At 42.0% G+C, this 22,635-nt stretch overlaps 1 protein-coding gene across 1 annotated transcript; it reads left to right on the top strand.

Annotated features, from left to right (window-relative positions):
* The first annotated feature begins 349 nt into the window (after nucleotides 1-349).
* LOC146074575 (ADP-ribosylation factor-like protein 8B-A) lies at nucleotides 350-22,411 on the top strand. The gene is given in 6 exon segments (XM_083182853.1): nucleotides 350-681; nucleotides 1,151-1,202; nucleotides 1,205-1,230; nucleotides 9,179-9,252; nucleotides 12,782-12,875; nucleotides 22,310-22,411. Coding segments are annotated over 6 exon segments (441 nt in total). The 5' UTR covers nucleotides 350-558; the 3' UTR covers nucleotides 22,382-22,411.
* The last annotated feature ends 224 nt before the right edge of the window (nucleotides 22,412-22,635 follow it).

Here is a 22,635-nt window from a genome sequence, read left to right on the forward strand (position 1 = left end):
GCTTTACATTACTAGAATCAGTTGAAATGCAAATAAAACGAACAAATACTACACTTATTCCACTGAAACCGTAAATAACCATTATTTTTTATTCAAAGTGAGCTAGTAAGACGTTCTTGTTACTGAGAAATCACCGCTCTCATTATTGAGTCATTTTGCCCATCTCTAGCCGTCATGATCTGACAGCACTACCACCTGGCACCTCCTGGTCCCCTCCCCTCCTGCTCTGGTCTAGTACTGCCTGCCGCACTGTCTGCCACCACTTTTGTCTGACTCTGATTGTCTGCCACTGCAGAGCCCGGCCCACCTACAGCGGCAGGCGAAAAACTTCGCATCATGTGATCAAGCAATCACGTGACAGAGTCTCGTGCCTCCCCGAACTCCCGGATCTATACGCAGCGGCCAGTGGTGTCGGTGCGTGACGTCACACGGGTCATATGACTGGCGGCTGCCCGGGACTGTGTGCAGTAGCCGCTGGGTTCCGGGTAACAGAGAGGGCGCGTTTGACCGCACAGCACTGTACACCGCTCTCTCTCCTCCGCATCCCACGGCTGCACCATGCTGGCCCTCATCAACAAGCTGCTGGACTGGTTTAAGTCTCTCTTCTGGAAGGAAGAAATGGAGCTGACGCTGGTCGGGCTGCAGTACTCCGGGAAGACCACCTTCGTCAACGTCATAGCGGTAATGATGCTAATAGTATTACACCTGCTGTCACCCCGTGTGCCGGCCTGCTGCAGTACACGGATCCCTGTCCCCATGATACGCATGTACTTCCCCTTATTCCTGTATAGTCACAGTGTGCCTACGCCCAGACAAACGTTCTGTGTGCCCAGCTGGTGCTCTGCCACTCACCCCCTCCCCACCTACTCTGACTGTCACCCTCTCTCCTCCCCTGTGTACCCTGACCAGTGCTCTGCACCCTCTATCCACTGTGCCCTGCCCAGTTCTTTGCTGCTGCCACCTTCTCTCTCCTCCCCTGTGTGCCCTAACCTGTACCCTGACACCTTATCTTCTCTATGTGTCCCATATGTTGAACTGTTCTAATTAAATAATATTTTAGGGGGGAGGTTTAAGGGTTTGTGAAGAAAAAAAAAAACCCTGATTACTGGGTAGCTTTAGCCATGTTAAGCTTTGTGCTCCTATCTTGTAGTCTGGGCAGTTTACAGAAGACATGATTCCTACTGTTGGCTTCAACATGAGAAAGTTACAAAAGGCAATGTTACTATCAAGGTAATGTATTTTTTTTGTACTTTTTCTATGCTGTTCAAATACATTTCTGTCTCTTAAACCAGTATATTGTGTGTGTGTGTGTGTGTGTGTGTGTGTGTGTGTGTGTGTGTAATAGTTTTTCAATATTTAGTTGATTCATATCTGTATTTTACATGCAAATGTCTGATTTACACCCATATGTTTTAGACCTGGAATTATGTTGTTGGGTGTCTAGTGTTGAGAAGTCCATATGGTGTATAGTAGTGAGTCTCTTTTCGTGTACACTGTATTGTGCAAAGGAGAGAATAAATCCTGTTGAAGCTTCTTATTTTGTTTGAAAATGTTGTTGACCTTCTGGTCCAGAATACATATTACTGAGGGTATTGGCTGAACCTTGATCTAGACTCCTCATCCTGTGGATCTAGGTGATGTCATGATGACACATGCTAAATGCAGACGGATGACTTCTGTGCAAAACACACTGTCTTCACAATGAGATTATTAATGACTAGATGGAGTAAAACATCTATATATTTACAGTCTCTTATATAGCACAGAATATCCTGTTTTCAATTGAAACCAGTGATGCTAGTAACAAACTGACACAGAGGCTGGATGGCCCTTGCTTACAATGTACATCCTGATATGTTTAGGGCAGTGGCTCCCAAATGACATCCTCATGACAGCCTAACAGGCCTGGGTTTTACATATAGCCATGCTTGGCCGCATGTGATGTCATTGGTACCTCAGTTTTGATTTAGTGATCCATGCTGAGCCATGGATATATATTAAAACCTGCACCAATAGGTTCATTTTTGGATGATTTAGGGGTCAATCCAATTGCGAGGAAATATGTCTTTGCATACACTTCTGTGAAGGTGAAAATCTAAGGGACAATATTTATTTTACATAAAAAAATGTCAAACACACTGCAGAACCATTAGTACACATAACATTGCCCCCAGTGAATAATCATCCACTTGAAGGGGTGTCCATTTCATTGTAAACTATTCCATAATCACCGATATCCTGTACTTGTTTGTTAAAGTAACCCTAAGTACTTCTGACCGATGTAACTGGCTGTCTTTCAGTTACAGGCTATTCCAAAATGATCTACTGTATGCTGCTGTTAAGGGAACTGCAGATATTCTGTTTCCCCGTTCAGAAACTCTATTACTTGTTCCCCTTTTAGTATTCAGGATAAAATTAAATACTATAATACTTCAGTTTTTTCAGCCTCTGGATGAAAGATTCAATTTCAATCCATTAAATCCAGCAGCCGGAGCTATAGAAGGCGTATTTAAATTTTGCCCTCTACCTCTAAAAAGGGATTTGGTATGATTTATCGACAGTCGGGGAACCTGATTGTCGCTATACAGTCATCAGAATCCTGGTCACCGGTATGCTGACAGGAGGGGGAGGGGGGGAGGAGCTAAAAAGAATCCCCTTGCTGCGCTCGCCACAGGTTCTTTTCACTTTCTATGGGGGTCATGGACCCCCACGCGGGTGAATAGCCTCTGTTGGGCAGTTGAACAGTCGGGATATTGGTGTCAGCATTGTGACCACCAGGATCCTGTCTGCGAGTCATCTGGCACCCTTCTTAAAATACAGTTGCTTACGTTATGTTCTACTGCATACATCATTTCAGAGCTAAAGCAGTGCCTGGCCTTCTGCTCAGGAATACTTTGTTTACGTTGGATACATTCATTTCAGTGCTGTCTAGAAAAACCCTTCTATTTTACATTGCATGTTTGTGCAAGTGTATAAATTGTGCTGGATTCAATCATCAACTTGTGCTTTTAGTCTTCTGGCATTTTAGTGGCAATATCACAAGAGAGAATCACAGTGCATGTAATGACAGGTGACATTTACTGCCAAAAAAGTTTGTAATGTGTTGTGATGTCACAGGCTGCAATTCCACCAATAGCAATGTTCTCTGGGTAGATGCAAAACCTGAAACATCAGTCATTAGATGTGGTTTTGTGTTTGAAAATCTAATGGAAGAGTCAAATAACTTGTGTGATATAGGTGTGTGTTTTTTTTTTTTTTTTTTTTGGTACTTATGAGTTATCCGGGCGCCCGATTTCTAAATCGGATCGGGCACATCGCATCGCATGCGACCATCGGATGCGATGCGATGACCCGATTTTTCCATAGGAATCAATGTTAAAATGGACAGAGTCCATTTTAACATGGAATTCAATGGGAAAAAGGGGTCCTTTTCATACCCCTACTATCCAAGTGGGCATGGAGTTGGATATAAACCTGTAGCGAGCCACCGAGCCCGAAGCGTGGCGAGCGGACATAGAATACCGTCCCCTCGCGGGGCTCGCTTCGCTCGCCACGCTTCGGGCTCGGTGGCTCGCTACGCTCGCCACAGGTTTATATCCAACTCCATGCCCACTTGGATAGTAGGGGTATGAAGAGGACCCCTTTTTCCCATTGAATTCCATGTTAAAATGGACTCTGTCCATTTTAACATTGATTCCTATGGAAAAATCGGGTCATCGCATCCGATGGTCGCATGCGATGCGATGCGATATCGCATCGCATCGCATCTGATTGTATGCCTTAACTTAAGGCATACAATAAAAAAATCGGGCGCCCAGATAACTCATAAGTACCTTTTTTTTTTTTTTTTTACTTTGGGATGGGAATAGATAAATTATGTATGTTCTCTTGCAATAAAACTTATTGGGAGCATGGCCCATTCTTGTACCACTAAATAAGACCTTTTATTGATGTGTAGCATAAAACTTGCATCTAGCATCTTGCACTTCCAATGAAACACGCAAGAGGGGTGTTATTTCTTTTTATAAAAAAAAAAAAAAAAAACTTCGGGTCCCTCCACCCACCCCCATATCTATTGATATAAACCTTTTTTAGTAATATTTAAATGTAGACATCCTATATAGTATTGTACAAAACTTTGGCACTTCATCTGCTATTCAAAGAAATGTATTAGTGTGTTTATTAATTTTGTTGGATCTGAGTATTTCAGTTTCAGATGGTATTTTTCTGTTAACAAGTCGTCTCCTCCCAAGCAGTGTGCACATTCACTGCTATGAGGGATCTTTCAGTACTTAGTCATATGACCGTAATCTTGAATCATGTGTTGCTTTTGGATGTCTGTTTTCAACAAGTAGCTCAATTAATATGAGGTTTAGTGCACTAAGCCCCTTTTCATAAACCACAAAATGGTATTTAGATGCTTTCTACTACTTATTTTCAGCTGCTAGACCAAAACTAGAGTATACATTGTGAAATGACCTGTACACTAACTACAGTATAGTCTGACATATATTATCAGACAACTATAGGCACGAGGCTGTAAAATACACTGGCTTCAACTGATTAGTGGGAGAAGCACATAAATATTAACCGCCAAGGTGCTTCCTTGGATGGAGGGATCACATATCGTATGCGCTTGTTTTGCTTACAGTATAAGAAATATGTTCCTATTCATCTCTGCTGGGAGGCTGTCCAATGTCGGATGTGTGTCATGTCCGATCTCCGACTCCGATACAATGCGCACAGTACTGCGCATGGGATCGTATTTCAAACATGCGATTTGGCACTTTTCACGCAACTTCTTGTTCTAGTGTATGGCCAGCTTAACTATTGCATATCCACCCGGAAGAGGGCTGGGGGGGGGTGCTGGGCTTGCCCCCAGGGCAGTGGTCTGGACATCGGCATTTGGAGATGTAATCTCCAAGCGGCAGCTCAGGAACCACCTGTGCCGGGTAGGGGGGGGGGGGGGGGGTTCCTGCGCCGGTTGCACCTGGGTTGAAGCTGGGTCCAAAAACCCGGGTGTGACCCGGTGTTTTGGTGTAAAACTGGTATAAGCGAATCTTCATACTACACACAGATCAGGCATGATCAGGAACTGGCCTTGGTGCTGTGTGGCAGTACCGATTACCACTTTGCCATTTCCAATAACTGACTAATTTTAAAATTGTACAGCATTGCACACATCTTAGTTGTTGCAGTACCTTGTATAAAAATAGTTTTGTATTGTAATGTCTGTTCAAGCAAAAAAAATCCATATTTTGGTAGTGTCTGTAGTGTAAAAGAAAGAGCTGGTGCTCAAATAGGTTAATGTTACTAGAATTTCCATAGCTCACCCTCAAACTATTGACCAGGAAACGAAAACTGTATTTAAATTAGATTTTTGTATTTGAAATTTATGTAAAACATGACTTATGAGCCCCAACATAACAAAATATTTCAGGCACTTTGAGTGATCATGGGTTCACCATTACAGGGAGCCTGTTAGACCAAACTACTACACCCCCTGCTAGTGTAGCATGGTGCTGGTACCCAAAATACCCCCCCCCCCCCCCCCTGGTATTTTGGGTACCAGCACCATGCTACACTAGCAGGGGGTGTAATGCCATAGCCAGGGGGCACGCTCAATGGAGTTCCATGGCCAAAGAATTACCCACCCTAACTAGTTACCTGGGCAGTGGGTGCAGGCTTGATAGCTGGTTTAAACAGTAATATTGTGCTTTTACAGCAGAACTACAGGTCCCAGCAAGTCTGCCTCACATGCTGGTACTTGGGAGAACCACAGGTACCAGCATGCGGGTCATTAAAGGGCCACTGTTACCTATAGCCCCCTGTAAAGAAGATTATAGATTATGGTGGAACCGGCACTCCACTCAAATGGTCAGTTGCCCGGGTGAGGTTTGCCTACTATCTGTATCCAGTCCTTCACCTGGGGCTGCGGCAGCCTTATCAGCTCTTCTGCACGGTCGCCTCCCAGGGCTTGTTCAGCTCTTCTCTGTTCATCCGGTACTTGTGTAGTTTCACGGCGCTATACTCGCTTCGCTCGCCCACGCTGTGGGCTCGGTGGCTCGCTACGCTCGCCACGCTATTTAAAATCAACTCCATGCCAACATGGATAGTGGGGGTATGAACTATCCATGTTGGCATGGAGTTAAGTTACTTTTTTTTACATAGTTTGTAGCGAGCGTAGAACCCGGAAGTAGCACGGCGCCATGCTGGCGCCGTGAAACTACACAAGTACCGTTCATCCTCCACCGTCTGACTGCCTGCCCCCTGTCTCGAGATGGCTAATATAGGCAGCTCTAGGGGGCAGGACGATGACGTGACAAGCCGTGATTGGCTGGCCGCGGCCATTTTTATTCTTTCTCTGCTTCAGCTCCCATCGATGGAGGACCTGGTCAACCGCCCCTGAGGACCCATTAGAACAGTACTTTGATTATATAAAATAGTGAAGTGTCCTTAATGAGTAATGCTATAATGCAAGTGCTTTATTTACAAACTCACAATAGTCCCTGATGTCCAATCTCTGAATGTAAAGTGGCTTTCCAGTACTAGAAGTATAAATAAAAACACTTTGATCTTATCTATTGCGAAATAAGATGATTGTCACTGATTCTGCAATCGCCTGATTGTGTAATCTGCACACAGGCACTGGCAGGTTAGCTGTAGCAACACTTTTTGGAGGGTGTGTTCTAACTGACATCTAGCTGTGTAAAAATAAAGTTCACATTTGTTAGCTACATGCAATAGTGGCTAGTATTTACCTTGCATTGAAAAATATAACTCCCAACCCCCATTACTGGCTAATAAACTCCATAATGTATTCTAGACACAGCAAATGCAATGTTGACTATACGGAAGATCGATCTGGTCCCACACATCGCTATTGCCCGCTAGTTAAGGCAGTGCATTTAGTAAAAATGAGGTCAAATTGCTTCGCAAGTGATAGACAATTGCTCAATCGGGAAATTGCCTACCCTAAATAGCCCAGCAAAAACCGCTTAGCGCACATCTCAGTGTGTGTGTATGCCCTGTAAGGCTTGTGACACATTTTTGTATAATCAGTTTTTATTAAAAGAAATAACAGAAGCATCACACAGTGAAATATACGAATAGCCAATTTATCTCAACGCAGCGAGATGAATAATTATCAACAGTAGGTAGCAATATAATCGCTGTTAAAAGGGTCCTCATGAGTCTACAGAACAGTTTGGATATAATGAGATGAGGAATGCAGGGAAGGGTGCGATGTGGGTATTCACAATAATGCAATCAGATTGGGGTATACAAGGTAAAGATGGGAGTGCAGAATAAGAAAAAGGGAAAGAAGGGGGGGGGGCTTTCCAGAGGTTAGGGTGATGAAGGCGATTTAAAGCTAAAATAATCTGGATCTGTATTCAGCTGGCTTACCTACAAATAGAATCTTTGTAGTCCTGCGAGTATCTATACTTCAGCCAAGGAAACCATATGGCTGCAAAATCTGAGTGTTTGTCGACTGATGATAGTAAAACATCATCCATGGACATGTAATGGTTAATTTTGACACATCCGGATTTACACGTGTGTGTGTGTGGGGGGTCGTGGATTTCCACAGGAATGGTATACTTGCTCTCGCAGCTTTGCTAAGGTGTCTGAGCAATGAGGTTTTGTAGGAGGAAAGCAGGGTGGAGGAGATGTTTAGCAGGTGGGAGTTTTGGGAAGGGAGATGTGGAGTATGTTTTGTGAGGTCTCGATAACATCCGTTCAAAAGGGTGCGATTACTGGCCAATCCCACAAATGTGTAAGAGGGTTCCAGTGGCTGTCTTGCATCTTCATTGTGCCACATTTTATTAGTAAGCTTACGCACTTGATGGGTCACTTGATATACTGTGACGGATATCTTAATTGGGGGGGCATTTAAATTCAATCAATTAGTTCCAGCAGCTAGTGTACATGTAGAGCAGGCATTCCCAACCACGGTCCTCAAGGCACACCAACAGTGCAGGTTTTGTAGATAACCAGACTTGAGTACAGGTGACCTTAATGATACCCCTTTTACACCGCCGAAAAATCCGGGTCAGCGGCGAGTCAGACCCGGATCTTCGTGAACGCCGTGTCCCTTTACGCGGGACTTCTACCCAGGTCCTGACCTGGGTAGAACACGGCTAGGACCTGGGTAGAGGGCGATGTAAATGGGAACGCCGGGTCGAGCGGCGGCAGTACGCGTCCTCCGACCTTTTCATACCCCCACTATCCACGTCGGCGTGGAGTTGATTTTATATAGTGTGGCGAGCCACCGAGGAGACGCGTAATACTTGTGAAGTAATACGCGATGGCTCTCTGCGTTCGCCACACTATATAAAATCAACTCCATGCCGACGTGGATAGTGGGGGTATGAAAATGTCGGAGGACACGTACCGCCGCCCCTCGCAGGCTCGCTGTGCTCGCCACGCTTCGGGTTGACATTGATAGTGGGGTGGCGTTAACAATGGGGGGGCATTTAACATAGTCATTACCCATCAGGGTGGGGATACAATTAAAAATCTGGTCTGGGTGGGCATTTAACATGGGAATTATCCAAAATCGCGCTGCATTGCATGCCATTATAATGGTATGCGATGCAACGCGATATTAAAATTGTACACTCAGCCCGGGGAAAGGCTCAAATCGGGTCCCATTGCATACCTTAATTAGTGGTATGTGATGCGATGGGCGCCGTGATAATACACAAGTAGCAATTTTATCTTTAGATTGTATACTAAATTTATATAAGTGATACATATGTTGTGTATATACAGTCTCTAAATAGCGTCACTTCTTGTTGTGGATGTAGGTTTCCTCTCCATATTAATAATATTGTAACGTACATATTTGCTTACCAGGAAGCACAGTAAGTGGAGGCAGGTAGGTCAGGATTATTGGGAAAGCGAAAAGGCAAACAATGAACAAATCTAGAAACCTACTTAAAGTGTGAAGGGTAAAAAAAAAAAAAAGTCATGGTCAACCAAAGGTAAGATCTAGGAGAACATTATAAGAGTTTCCCTTTATTGTAGTCTTAATAATAGAAATTCTGTTCTGGATAATGCTGTTAGACCTGCCCTATAAAATGGTATTTGAAATGTGGTATTCCAATAAATAACTTTCAGAATGTGTGTTTGTTAATTCGGCATTTTTTCTTTCTCTTGTCTCTTACAAATGCAGGTTTGGGATATTGGTGGGCAACCAAGATTTCGCAGTATGTGGGAACGCTACTGTAGAGGTGTTAATGCAGTTGTGTAAGTATACATAGTTTCTGAAAATGTTGTAGTCTATAGCTTCATGCATATGGCAGACTTATTTGAGGTGTGTGTGTGTGTGTGTTCTGCAAATGAAGAATGTTTATCATGGCAGAAGTTTGTTTGTTTTTATCTTACTCCAATAAGAGCCCCTCCCAGTGGTCAGTCAGAAGTAGTACAGGTTGAGTATCCCTTATTCAAATATCAGTTATCCAAAATATTCCGAAAATCGTACACTCCAAAAAAATGAAGAGGGACTTTTTTTCTTACTAAAAGCACTACTGATTACATGATGTGTAAATGACACTAAATATAAGCAAGAAAATGGTTTCCTACCATTCAAATTGAGTACTAGAGAGAGAGTGCACAAATTATTTTTGCATTTCATGTGTTTTATACAACATAAACGCAAGTTGTAAGTATGTAAAAATATTCTAAAATACAGAATAATCCGTTATCCAAAATTCTTCTGGTCCCGAGCATTTTGGATAAGGGATACTCAACCTGTATTACATATGCGGTCACATTACTTCCTGGTTCAACCTATAAGCATCTGTATCACCATCTAGCACCCAGATAGGGATTGCAGATCCCTCTGCACCATGGTGTGTATCAGCTAATGCTATCTGAAGATGGTGTTATCCCAAATATGCAAGGTCCTCAAATCTTCACCTTATGGACATTGGTAGAAACTGGCTCCCTAGAACAATATGGAAACTGCTTATGTGAAGGTGCCCATCCACAGTGCGATTTGGAGTAGATTGCTTGTACTTTAAAATGCATGCGATATGCTCAAGAAGCGTTCGTTTTGAACTCTATGCAATCCGCAAGCCCAAAATGTACAGTGTTTGAGCACCTTAAGGACTGTTGCTTTAAATTTATTCTTGGATCTCACATTTTTTTTAGATTACATTTTTCATTTTAAAATATTTAGCTCAAAAACAATACATGTAGGTAAATTTATAGTATTAATTTTATATTTTTGTGTTAGGAAGACCGTATGTAATTCTTAGATTAACTCTGCGGCATTTTATTTTTATGGTCTATTTAGAAGTGAAGGTACTGGAATGTCTGAATACAATTCACACTGATATGAGACTTGGACAAACCAAGTTTTATTAGAACTTTAGGCACTCGTGTAGCTTCACGGCAGTAGGCTAAGCTACGTTGTCAGCGTAGCCCAATGGCTGCCTAGTGTAGTGTCCCGTCAGGCAGCTAGTCACCTTACTGTCCTTGGGAGCTGCAGCTCTGTCCCTGGCAAGCCTAGTGAGTGCCTCTCACACAGCACCAGTAACCGCCAGATCCCCTGCGCTGGTGGACGCCGGCGGGAGAGGGGATCTTGCTGGCAGAGAGGCGCTCCATCTGTCTGATGCAGGAGCATCTCAGTAATTATTGCGGCAGGGTACGGCAACCCTGCCTATGTCCGCTTCAGGGAGACAGACCGGGTTAGGGGTTCGGTAGCTTGTGCGTCTCCTGCACAATAAAGGATGCATTTGCCAGTGCTCCATGTTACATACTTGCAAATGCCTCCATTTCAAACTCCCACTATCCGTGCCAGTCCGATGTGTGGCGAGCGGATGCGTCCTCCCGACTTGTTCATGCCCAACTATCCTCGTCATTGTGGAGTTGATTTTATAAAGTGTGGTGAGCGCAGGGAGGCGAGCCAACGCGGATTACTTGAAGTGTATTCCGCGTGCGCTCTCCACGCTTCGGGCTCGCCACACTTTGTATAATCAACTCCACATCAACACAGATAGTGGGGGTATGAACAGGTTTGGAGGATGAGTACCGCGGGGCTCGCCATGCTTCGGGCTGGTGTGGATAGTGAGGGTGTTTCAGGAACACATTCATATCGGTCATGTCAGGCAGGTTAAAAGGGTCAATGGTTCCCACACAGCACTGACTGACTAAGCTAACTACGTAAGCTCCGGCTGGCCGCGAATGGGTGGGAACACGATGCTGATACTGACCGGGACGCCTGACTACTCTGGCCGCAGGAATACTATACTGACTCTGACGCTACACTAGCTGCGTAACTGCTGCCGTGAAACTAAACCAGTACTGAACTTTACTTTTGAAAATTTATATTCATGCTCTTTCTTTGCAGAACAACCCCAAATAATGTTTTTTACTTTCAAGTGGCACTTAATCAAAGCGACCTTTAAATTAGATGAGTGGGCAAAAAAGTGGAAAATGAGGTTCAATGTGGATAAATGCAAAGTTATGCATCTTGGGAGACATAACCAATGTGGTAGTTATAACCTAAGCAGAGAGACACTGGGTAATTCAGAACTTGAAAAGGACCTAGGAGTCCAAATTGATAACAAACTGGGGTGTAGTGCTGTCATCTAGCAACCAATAAGGCCAACAGGATACTAGCATGTATAAAAAGGGGGTATGGAGATTAGGGACTCAAAAGCAATTTTGCCACTGTACAAAGCATTGGTTAGACCACATCTAGAATATGGAGTACAATTCTGGGCCCGCACTATAAAAAGGACATTCATAGAACTGGAAAAAATCCAGAGAAGAGTGACAAAGCTAATAAAGGGAATGGAGAATTTAATCTATGAAGACGGATTGAAGAAATTGGGATTGTTTAAGATAGAGAAGAGGCGTTTAAGGGGGGGGAGACATGCTTAACATGTAAAAGTATATCAGGGGCCAATATAAGGAACTGTCAGGCTCCCTTTTTACTGAAAGGAAGGACTCTAGGACACGTGGGCATGAGTTTAGATTAGAGGGAAAAAAGATTTTTGTTCCCTAAGAAGGAAACATTTTCTTTATAGTCAGGGCAGCCAGACTATGGCACTCTCTTCCTGGAGATGTGGTGTCGGCAAGACACCAATAAATACGGTTAAATTAAGGTTAGACAAACATCTATTGATTACAAACAATAATAATAATCTGTCTTTAAAGGGGATGCAGTTAAAATCCCGGCGGTCGGGATCCCGGCGTTCAGATCCCGACCGCCGAAATGCCGACACATTCTCCCTCCTGGGTGTCCACGACACCCCTGGAGGGAGAATAAATTAGTGTGCCGAGCGTAGCGAGGCACCGGGCCCGCTGCGTGGCGAGCGCAGCGAGCCCGCAAGGGGGGCGATCCACGTTTCCCCCCCCCCCCCCCCCCCCCCCCCCCCCCTTGTCGACATTTCGGCTGTCGGGATTCCGGCGTCGGGATTCTGAACGCCGGGATCCCGACCGCCGGGATTCAATACTGAATCCTTTAAAGAGATCAGAATACACTACGTATAACAAGGGATGAAGCTAATACTCGCTAAAGGTTGAATTTGATGGAAGCAAGTCTTTATTCAGCCGTAACTACTATGTAACTGCACTTTCCGCATTTTTATTAGCAGAAATTACAGTTTCCTTATTTTAAGAGCATCATTATTTAATAAATATCCCCGTTAATACCTAATTATCGCTACTGTTGGTAGTTCAGGATAACCTTTTACACTACAGTATTTCTTCTAATACATGATAAAGCTATGATTTGCAATGAAATGGGTTCTTGATCTCCTTTCAGTTATATGGTAGATGCAGCAGACTTGGATAAAGTGGAAGCATCTAAATATGAATTGCACAGTTTGCTGGACAAACCACAGTTGCATGGAATCCCTGTAAGTATATATGTATAGCGTGTGTGTGTGTGTGTGTGTGTGTGTGTTTTTTTTTTTTTGTGTTTTTTTTTTTGTGTCAATTTTTTTTGTTTTGCCTCACCTGTACATCTTCGTTGTCTTGGAACAAGACTCCTAATGGGCTTCAGGATATACAATCTGGTTCTGATGTAAAGGGATTGAAACCCAATGGTCGATCTGAGCTCGTCATTGTTTTGAAGGGGTAAATTTGCTGATTTCATCATTGGAATGGATACCCAATTAGTATTCTACCGCCCATCACGTGTCGGTTTGCTCACCATGCATTGGGAACACTGCCTTGCTCAGCTGTTCTTGCCACATTTTACCATTACAAACCGGAGCCTGCAGTGCTGGTAGAGTGTGAAAGAATCCAAAAGTTGTGTTGACCTTTGTGTCAACCATAGTTTTGTTGACCTAGACACTTAATATTGATATCATCCATTAGCACAAGTCCACCTTGTTTCTTTCTTTGCTTAAACTAAAGCTTTACAGCTGTGGTTTCTTTTGAAGATGGATATCTTATTTGACAGGGGTTGGTGTGTGTGTGTGTGTGCGTGCGTGCACTGGTACAAATGTCTAGACTTACAAGCCAACCAGTCCTATACATGGGATGTGTTTTGGTACTTTTCTGATTGGCTAACATGTTAATACCAGCTCCAAAGCTAGGTATCCTTGGCTGATTCTCACTACAATAAATAATCTTCCAGGTAGTCTTTTTATAGTGCGTCTTGTTCAGAGATTTAAGCAATCCCGATGATTGTAGAACGGTGTAGGAGCAGAGTGGTAGAATAGTAGAAATACATGAACAGATCAGCAGAAGGTTTTGCTTACAATATAAAGTGAACAATCTTGCAGTTATGAAAAACTGATAATAGGGCAACAGGCTGTAGTCAAAACCTAGTTTTTATCCTTGCTTCCTCACTCATTGCACTAAGTCTGCTGCCTGACTTGTGTCTTCTATATAACCCATTCACATTGCTATGCTGGGTCGGACACTTTCACACTAAACTCAGGTCGTCCATTATACAGAGGCCGACCCAGGTTTAACCCTTCTTATAACCTGGGTTGAATTGAATTGACAATAGCACACTGATTTCCTAGATGTAGAAAAATTGGATAATGGATATGATCTGTTGACAGGCTTGTTCCTGTTTGTTCTAAGGGGTGTCTTCAAGGTGGAGTCCTCCACTTTGATATACGTCCACCAATTTAGAATCCAGACTGTGTTGAAGTTTGCAGCTGGAGGATTAATTGTTGGTGGCTCAAGAAAAGAGCAGGCAGAGTCCTCACGATTATGTGGGTAAGGTGTGTCCCATAGTTGTTGGTGGATAAATGCAGTCTGGAGCCCAAGCAATGGTTGTTGAATGGTGGTGGTCTGGTAAGCTGATTCAAGCTGTTTGGATTCTTGTAAGTCCCAATGGTTCGCCTAGTACCTCTGACGTGTTTCGTTGCACACAGGCAACTTTTTCAAAGGAATGAAGGTGGAGTGTGGTGAGGTATTTATACCTCCCTAAACAGGAAGTCCAATTAGTGCAGTCAGTTAATTGATCCAGTCCAATCTACAGTACATAAATTAAAACTCATGGTTACACTTGAATATAGGAGGCAGACCTATATTGCCATAAAAGTTGAAAGTATATCAAAATGCATGTGTAACAGGGAGTTATAGTAATAGCATCGTCCACATTTGCAGACTACTTCCGGTTGGTGGAACGCACCGGAGATTCTGGTTAACGGTCTACTGATCAGGAATGCGCCCAAAAGATCCGGTGATAGAGAAGGAATGTTTGGCCCAATAGTGCTTAAGTGGGATAATAATTAGATACTCTTTAGCTCACCCCGATGGCTTCCCACTGTTGGAACGCACATGTCATCCCGCTATTCGTGTGCGTCTCTGAGTTAGGGATAGTTTGGAGCGCACAGTTTTCTGGTCCTTGAAGCGCACTCATATGTACAAGCATAGTATAATATAATCTGGACATAGCTCATATATGCAGTAATTACATTCAATATCCCACATTTGAAAAAAATATTTATTAATATAATAAACAGTGTCTGGATTGAATACCTACAGTTGTGCTCATAAGTTTACCTTAGCAGAATTTGTGATTTTCTGGCCATTTGTCAGAGAAAATGAATAACTCACAAACTTGCATCTTTCATCAAGTGCTGCACTGACGTGTCTGGACTCATGGGCATGGCAAAAGAATTGTCAATGGATCTGTGGGAAAAGGTAATTGAACTGTATAAAGCAGGAAAGGGATATAAAAGATATCCAAGCAATTGAGACTGCAAATCAGCAGTGTTCAAACTCTAAGTGGAAATTTGAGGGATTCTGTGGAAACAAATCACGGTCAGGTAGACCAATAAAAATTTCTGCCACAATTGCCAAGAAAATTGTTTAGGATGCAAAGAAAAATCCACAACTAACTTTAGCTGAAATACAGGACTTGCTGAAAAAAAAATGTGTGGTTGTTTCAAAATGCACAATAAAAGAGCCATTTAAAGAAAAATTAGCTGCATGGTCGAGTCGCCAGAAGAAAGCCATTACTACGCAAATGACACAAAGCATCCCGATTTACAATACTCCAAACAGCAAAGAGACAAGCCTCAAAACTTCTGCAACTAAGTAATTTGGATTTATGAGACAAATTGAACTTTTTTGGCCACAACCATAAACATAACATATGGAAAAGAGTCAACAAGGCCTATGATGAAAGGTACACATTCCTACTGTGAAACACGGAGGTGGATGGCTGATGTTTTGGGGATGTGTGAGCTACAAAGGCACTGGAAACTTTGTCAAAATTGATGGCAAGATGGATGCAGCACATCAGAAAATACTGGAGGAAAATTTGCACTCCTCGGCCCGGAAGCTATGTGATGGGATGTACTTGACGTTCCAACATGACAATGGTCCAAATCACAAGGCCAAGTCAACCTGTCATTGCCTACAGCAGAATAAAGTGAAGGTTCTGGAGTGGCCATCTGATTCTCCTAAACCTTAATATCATTGAGCCACTCTAGGGATATCTCATACGTGCAGTTCATGCAAGACAGCCCAAGAATTGTCAGGAACTGGAGGCTTTTTGCCAAGAAAAATGGGCAGCTTTGCCATCTGAGAAAATAAAGAGCCTCATCCACAACTACCACAACAGACTTTAAGCTGTCATTGATGTTAAAGGGGCCAATACACGGTATTAAGAACTGGGGTTATGTAAACTTTTGATCCGGGTCATTTGGGCAGTTTCTGTTGTCATTATGATTTAAAAAGAGTAAACACAGTTGTTTGACAATAAATGGCTTCACCCAATCACTAACCATGGGCTTTATTCAGATCAGTGCTCAGTACAAATTTGTTCTGAAAATGGGCAAAACCATGTGCATTGCAGGTGGGGCAAATGTAACATGTATAGCGAGAGTTAGAATTGTGTGTTATTTTGTTTCTGTGCAGGGTAAATACTGGCACAGATAAAAAAAAAAAAAAAAAAGCTTAGATCTGAATAAGGCCCCATGAGTGAAAGAAAAGTTTGCGTTTTCATTTTTCTATGACCTGGCCCTAAAATTTACATTCTGCAAGGGTAAACTTAAGAGGACAACTGTAGGTATTCAAACTAGACTGTCTGTTTATTATAATAATAATATATTTTTTCATATGTTTGATCTCGAATGTAATTACTGCATATATGAGCTATGTCCAGATTATATTCTACTAATACTTGTACATATGAGTGCGCTTCAAGGACCAGGAAACTGTGTGCTCCAAACTATCCCGAACTCAGAGACTCACACTAGTAGTGGGATGATGTGTGCGCTCCAACAGTGGGAAGCCATCTGGCGAGCTAAAGAGTATCTAATTATTATTCCTATTAAGCACTATTGGGCCATAAAGTTATCATTCATATTCTCTGACAAATGGGCAGAAATTCTGCTAGGGTATGTAAACTTATGAACATATGTGGATAGAGATAGATCTATCTCTATCACTTTTAGCATGTGAGTATATTAACACCTATTAGTAGAAATTGCACAAGCATAAATAATCATTATACTAAAACTAATTATACATGCCAAAATCTATATTTAAAAATGAAAAATCCAATTTATTGTTCAGTAAATAATATAAACTTAATTTTGCTAGATTCTTCTATAGATAAATGAAAAAATATATATACTGTAATAAACATTGCAAGGTAGATAATAAAATAAAAGTATATTAAAATAAAGATAATGTATAGGGATGACAGAAATATTGTGTATTCAATTTTGTGGCTATATTTTTTAGGGGTATAAATATAGTGAAGACATGGTTCCTATTGTGGGCTCACTTCTATGGTGTAGAGCAGGGCTGGGCAACACCGGCCCTCCAGATGTTAATAAACTACACATCCCAGCATGCCTTGCATCAGTTTCAGCATGGCCACATAGCAAAACTAATGCAAAGCATCCTGGGATGTGTAGTTCATTAACATCTGGAGGGCCGGTGTTGCCCAGCCCTGGTGTAGAGCATAGTGTCTGGATACACTGAGTGTGTGTGTGTGTATGTATGTATGTATGTATGTATGTATGTATGTATGTATGTATGTATGTGTATATATATATATATATATATATATATATATATATATATATATATATATATATATATATATATATACATACATACATACATACATACATACATACATACATACATACATACATACATACATACATACATACATACATACATACATACATACATATACTGCGGCGGTGCCAGTCCACTTTGTCCTGAGGAACAAATGTCCCAATTGGAGGATTGGATATAACTTTGGGGATCCACAGTATACGAAGATTGGATTTGTCTGGCAAGGGTTAAAAACGACCATATGTCCTTTTTTGAAAAGCACCTACGCGTTTCGCTGGCTACAGCAGCTTTTGAAAATTGAATAACACCTACTTCAGAACACAGAAATGTACTCCGTGTGACGATAAGCATGGATATACATTTTCATACAGCAAACTTTCTAGTCACACTCTCTATACAACTTGTACCTCGCTTCTGTGGGGGGAATTCAAGTGTTTTGCAGTGTCATTTGTTAAAATCCTTATCTGTTTTTAGCAGGTGAAATTGGGGTCTAGAACAGGTTAAAGAATTGGCACTTTCATTACTAGAGAATCTTCTTCTTACTAGAGTGAGTGGACGTAATAGTATGTGTGCAGTTTATAGTCTATGCTTCATTGCAAGATACTCAAAGTGATTTTTGTTTTTTATTTTTTCCATAATTCACATTCGGTGTCATTGAAATAGACCAGCTGAAGCACCATCATCTTTCATTTTCTGACCAGCCACATAGCTTCTCGGTAACCCTCGCATCTAAAGGTGCATACACACGGGGGCGATTTTGTGCAAAATCGCGGGAAATATGGTCGCTGAGTGACCATATTGCCCGCAATGGGAGTGTGCACCAGCGATATATCGCCGGGTGCGCGCTCCCGTTTTTGCCCCTGTGGTGATCGCTGGTCGCAGGAACATGCTCCTGTGACCAGCTGATTACCACTGCCGGGCTCCCCCCGGCAGTTTCTTTTTCATCAGCGACCATCTCTGGTCGCTGATGAAAAGGAGAAACTGAGCAATATATTGCTCAGCCATATATGGCTGAGCAATATATCTCCCCCGTGTGTACACAGCATAACTGTGTTTTGAACAAGAAAAGCCAAAATGCAGTGTTAGGTTTTTGTAATAATACCCATTTGAAGTATTTCATCTCTAGTTTCTTTAGTTGTATGGCTAGGTAACAGCTGTTGCAATTGAGTGGAACAGAATACATATCACAGTGGCCTCAGGTGACTCCTAGACCACAAAGGCACTGTACAAGTTGGTTCATTGTTATCTTTCAATAGAACCGCTACAGGTAATGTACCTACTCTAATGTCTAATGACATTAGAGTTTCAGTTTCTATTTTTCCTTTTCTTTAGAGCACTAATGATTCCTGATCAAATATATATTTTAAGCTTCATCTAACATAGTGGGCTGTGCACATGCACACATTACTGTGCAAAAAGTTTTTTTTTTTTTGTTTTTACACAAGTGTGGAAAAAATGCTACAAAGTAAGAATGATTTTAGAAATGGAATTGTTCACATTTTTAGTTGATTTAAAAATATACACAGACGAGCCTTTTAAATCAGATGAATATTTCATGTGGCCACCCATTTCCTTCAGAACCACATCAATTGTACACCATTTATGAAGGAACTCATTTGAATCCACCTCTGCCATCTTGGAGAATTAACCACAAATCCTCTGTGTACTGTATGTAGGCTTACTCAAATCATTTTGTCTTCATGTAATCCCAGACAGGCTTGATGATGGGTTCTGTGGGGACTATATCATCACTTCTAGGACTTGTTCTTTACGCTGAAGATAGTTCTTAACGACATTGGCTGTATATTTCACAAAAAAAAAAAAATATATATTATTCTGCAGTAGGCAAAAACTCCAATCACCTACCCTATGGTATTGCACGATGGATAAGTACCTCCCTGGTTGGTTGTGTGGGGTATTTTTATTTTTATTTTTTTTTCTCTCCCCAATATTAAGGACACCATTAATATGACCAAATTCCTAGCTTCATTTACTGAAGTTAAGTGCAAAACTTGATTCACTGTTGTCTGCAGACACATATCTTCTCCAGTATCATTCTCTGGGTGACAAACGTAAGCTGTGTACACATGCATTATTATTTTTATTTTGGGGGGGGGGGGGGGGGCTATTCGATTTTGCTTATAGAAGCAAAATCAAATCCACATCAAATGGTTTTTAGGACTTTTTCTCAAAATCGAACAGAAAAATCTACTGTGCAAGGAAATATCGAATTCGATCCAGTAAAATATAAGTTTGTATAATAATTTAAGAAAACATCTGCTATTTCCCTGTCTTTTTGCTTTGGACACCTTCTGAGACTATATTTAAGATCCAGGTTGCCGAGAGTCGTCGTCTTGCTACTGATGCTAGTAATTTCCCCGCTTTATTTCCCTATCGAAAATACTTATGTTTTTGGAAATCCAAATAATATTGGCGTTTTCTGTGCATATTGTATTGTATAATGTCGTTATCCGTCCTTATTCTTTGGTGTGGCTGTCATGCTTTTAAGGATCGAGTCCACAAAGGTTTGGGCTGAACGATTGTTTCAAACAGGTGTGACTTTGTCATTGTGGAATATTCTGAGTTTTGCCGGGTAAAGAAGGGAGAATTTAATGCCTGTCTCAAAAAGGGATTTGCAGATGGTGAGAATTTGTTCCCGTTTTTTTGTTGCAACCTGGAGGGAGAAATCCTGGAATAAGAGCAGTTTTTCTCCCTGATATTGCAAGGCTCTTTTTTTTTTTTTTCTGTACATTTCTAGCATCAAAGCTTTTATCCTGTTAATTTAAGAATTTAAAGATCACCGGGCGCGGTCTGTGTCTTTCAGGTTGATTCTCTGGACCAATGCGGTGAACTCTTTCAATCAGCATGTTACCGGATTCGGGCAGGGAACGTAGCTCCAGAGGGAGTCATTTTTAAACTGTGTCCATCTGTTCTCTTTGCTTTACCGATTCCGGTAGACCGATCAAACGCAGATTATTTTTTCGATCTCAATTTTTGAGTTCTTCCAAATTATCTTGGATAATTGCTATTGTAGCTTCTTGGATGCTATGGTGACTTTGGCCAGAATCCATTCATCTTTTTATATTGGATATTCTCTGTTCGGCCTCCAAGAAACGAGATCCTGTGTAACTGCTGATTCGATTGCTTCTTTAAGGCCAGCTAGTTTTTCGGCAAGTAAAGGTGACCATATAGCAGATATTTTTTTGACCGTAATGGTTGCATTTGCACTGTAAGTAGAAGAATCTGCGCCTTTTTAGATGCAGCAGGATTAACCGGAGAGGCAGGCTAGCCATGTAGGAAGACTGTTATTTTGAGTCTTTGCCCTTCCATACTGTCTGTTTATATATTGGTAGCCTTTCTTAGATAATTTGTTTTATTAATCATCTGCCGGCAATAAAGATGAAATATCTCTTTAAAAGCTCTGGTTTGCCACAGTCCTTTAAGAAATGAATATACCGGACCAAACTGTCCTCCAGTCTGCTGCTTAGATGTTTCCAAAGCCTTATTGTCCTGTAAAGTCTCTTGTGGCCATTTCACCACTTCTCCTGCTTTGTAATTCAGATTGGGGCTCCTCCAACTATCGTGAGGCTTTTACAGTATTTATAAGACAACTACTGCCTCCATTGAGAGCCGTGGGGTCTATCAGTTACTGCCGCCCTGTTTACATTTTCCAGGGAGCCGTCAGCTATTAATGCCCTCCTATAGCGCCTTCCTTCACCTCTTAGAGGAGCCCCTCCACTTTATCCCTCGGATTCACCAGGAATATTCCGCCTCTGATTGTTCACCAGACCCGATGGTTGCTGTGCCGCTCCTTCTCTGCGCCCAGCACCAACACTCTGCCTCAGCAGCCCGGCGTCTGGGGTGCGCAACGTCTTGCCGGCGCTATCTCTTCTGTGTCCGGCACCAATGCTCGTGCCATCTACCTTCTTCTGCATACACACTGAACAACTTTCCCCTTGCCCGGTGCTGTCGGTGGCGGGAGGGGGGCAGACTGCTTTGCATAGCGCAGCGCTATGCAAAGCCTCCACCAGTAGATGGGCGGCTTTTCCGGCGATGATGCGGGAGCACTCATTGCCGGGCCGTACACACTGGGCAGCTTTGAGCTGAAAATGCCAAGTTTGTATGAGCCTTTAGTTACCAGAAACATTTTAAAGACCTCACACTTTTCCTTTGGTATTCTTTCCTTGTAACACTGTATCCCAATGTATGCCGTTTTAGAGACTGCTTAAGCATAGTAAGCAATGTTTTTCCTAAAATGTATTGTCCTAGTTCATCCCTGTATATTGTTGCTTTTTATTATTTCGCCTTTGTTTTTCTCCTTTCATTCATTTACCTAAAAAGAAGGGGGAAAAATTTGCCCTACTTCTAGTGGACGTAGCAACATACACCTCCCAGGAAGATTACAATCTCCCATGGTTATAGTTATGTCTTCACCTATGTGTGAACGTGGTTGCAGTGCCTGAAAATGGGATATATTGAAGAGCTTTATATTCTGTCTGTGCAGCCCTGAAGACACAATGAAGTGTTGCCTTCAGGGACTTAATGGGCCTTCATATGGGGTGATTTTAGCCTATCACTTTGGCCCCTACACACGGAGCGATGTAGGGGGATTGTCTAAGTGATCTAATGAGTTTGTGTTTATAAAAGCCCACTACATGTTACCCCTAGTGTTTTGTAGTTTTATATTGTGCTCCAACATGAATGTTAGCTAGTATTTATTTATTCTTTTACTGAAAAGCTTAATTTTTTATTATTATTATTATTATTATCCATTTTCTTCTCTTAGGTATTAGTTCTTGGAAACAAAAGAGACCTTGCAGGTGCATTGGATGAAAAACAGCTTATTGAAAAACTGTAAGTGAACTGCTTGTTTTCTAAGAGCATTGGTAACCTTGAATAAAACAAGTGTGTTTTTTTTTTGTGTGCAGGTTAAAAGGGGGGGGGGGTTAAATGTCAACATAAAGTGCAGCACCTCTAGTGCAAAGGTTCTCAAACTTTTTCCTTGGGACCCCACACAGTTCATGTTTTTCCAGGTCATCCGGCAGGTGCATTCATTACTCACTGACACATTTTAAAAGAGCCACAGGTGGCTCTAATGCACTTGTGATTCTG

The sequence above is a fragment of the Crinia signifera genome, chromosome 4 (genome assembly GCF_055691185.1).
Source record: "Crinia signifera chromosome 4, ASM5569118v1, whole genome shotgun sequence".
Lineage (NCBI taxonomy): Eukaryota > Metazoa > Chordata > Amphibia > Anura > Myobatrachidae > Crinia > Crinia signifera.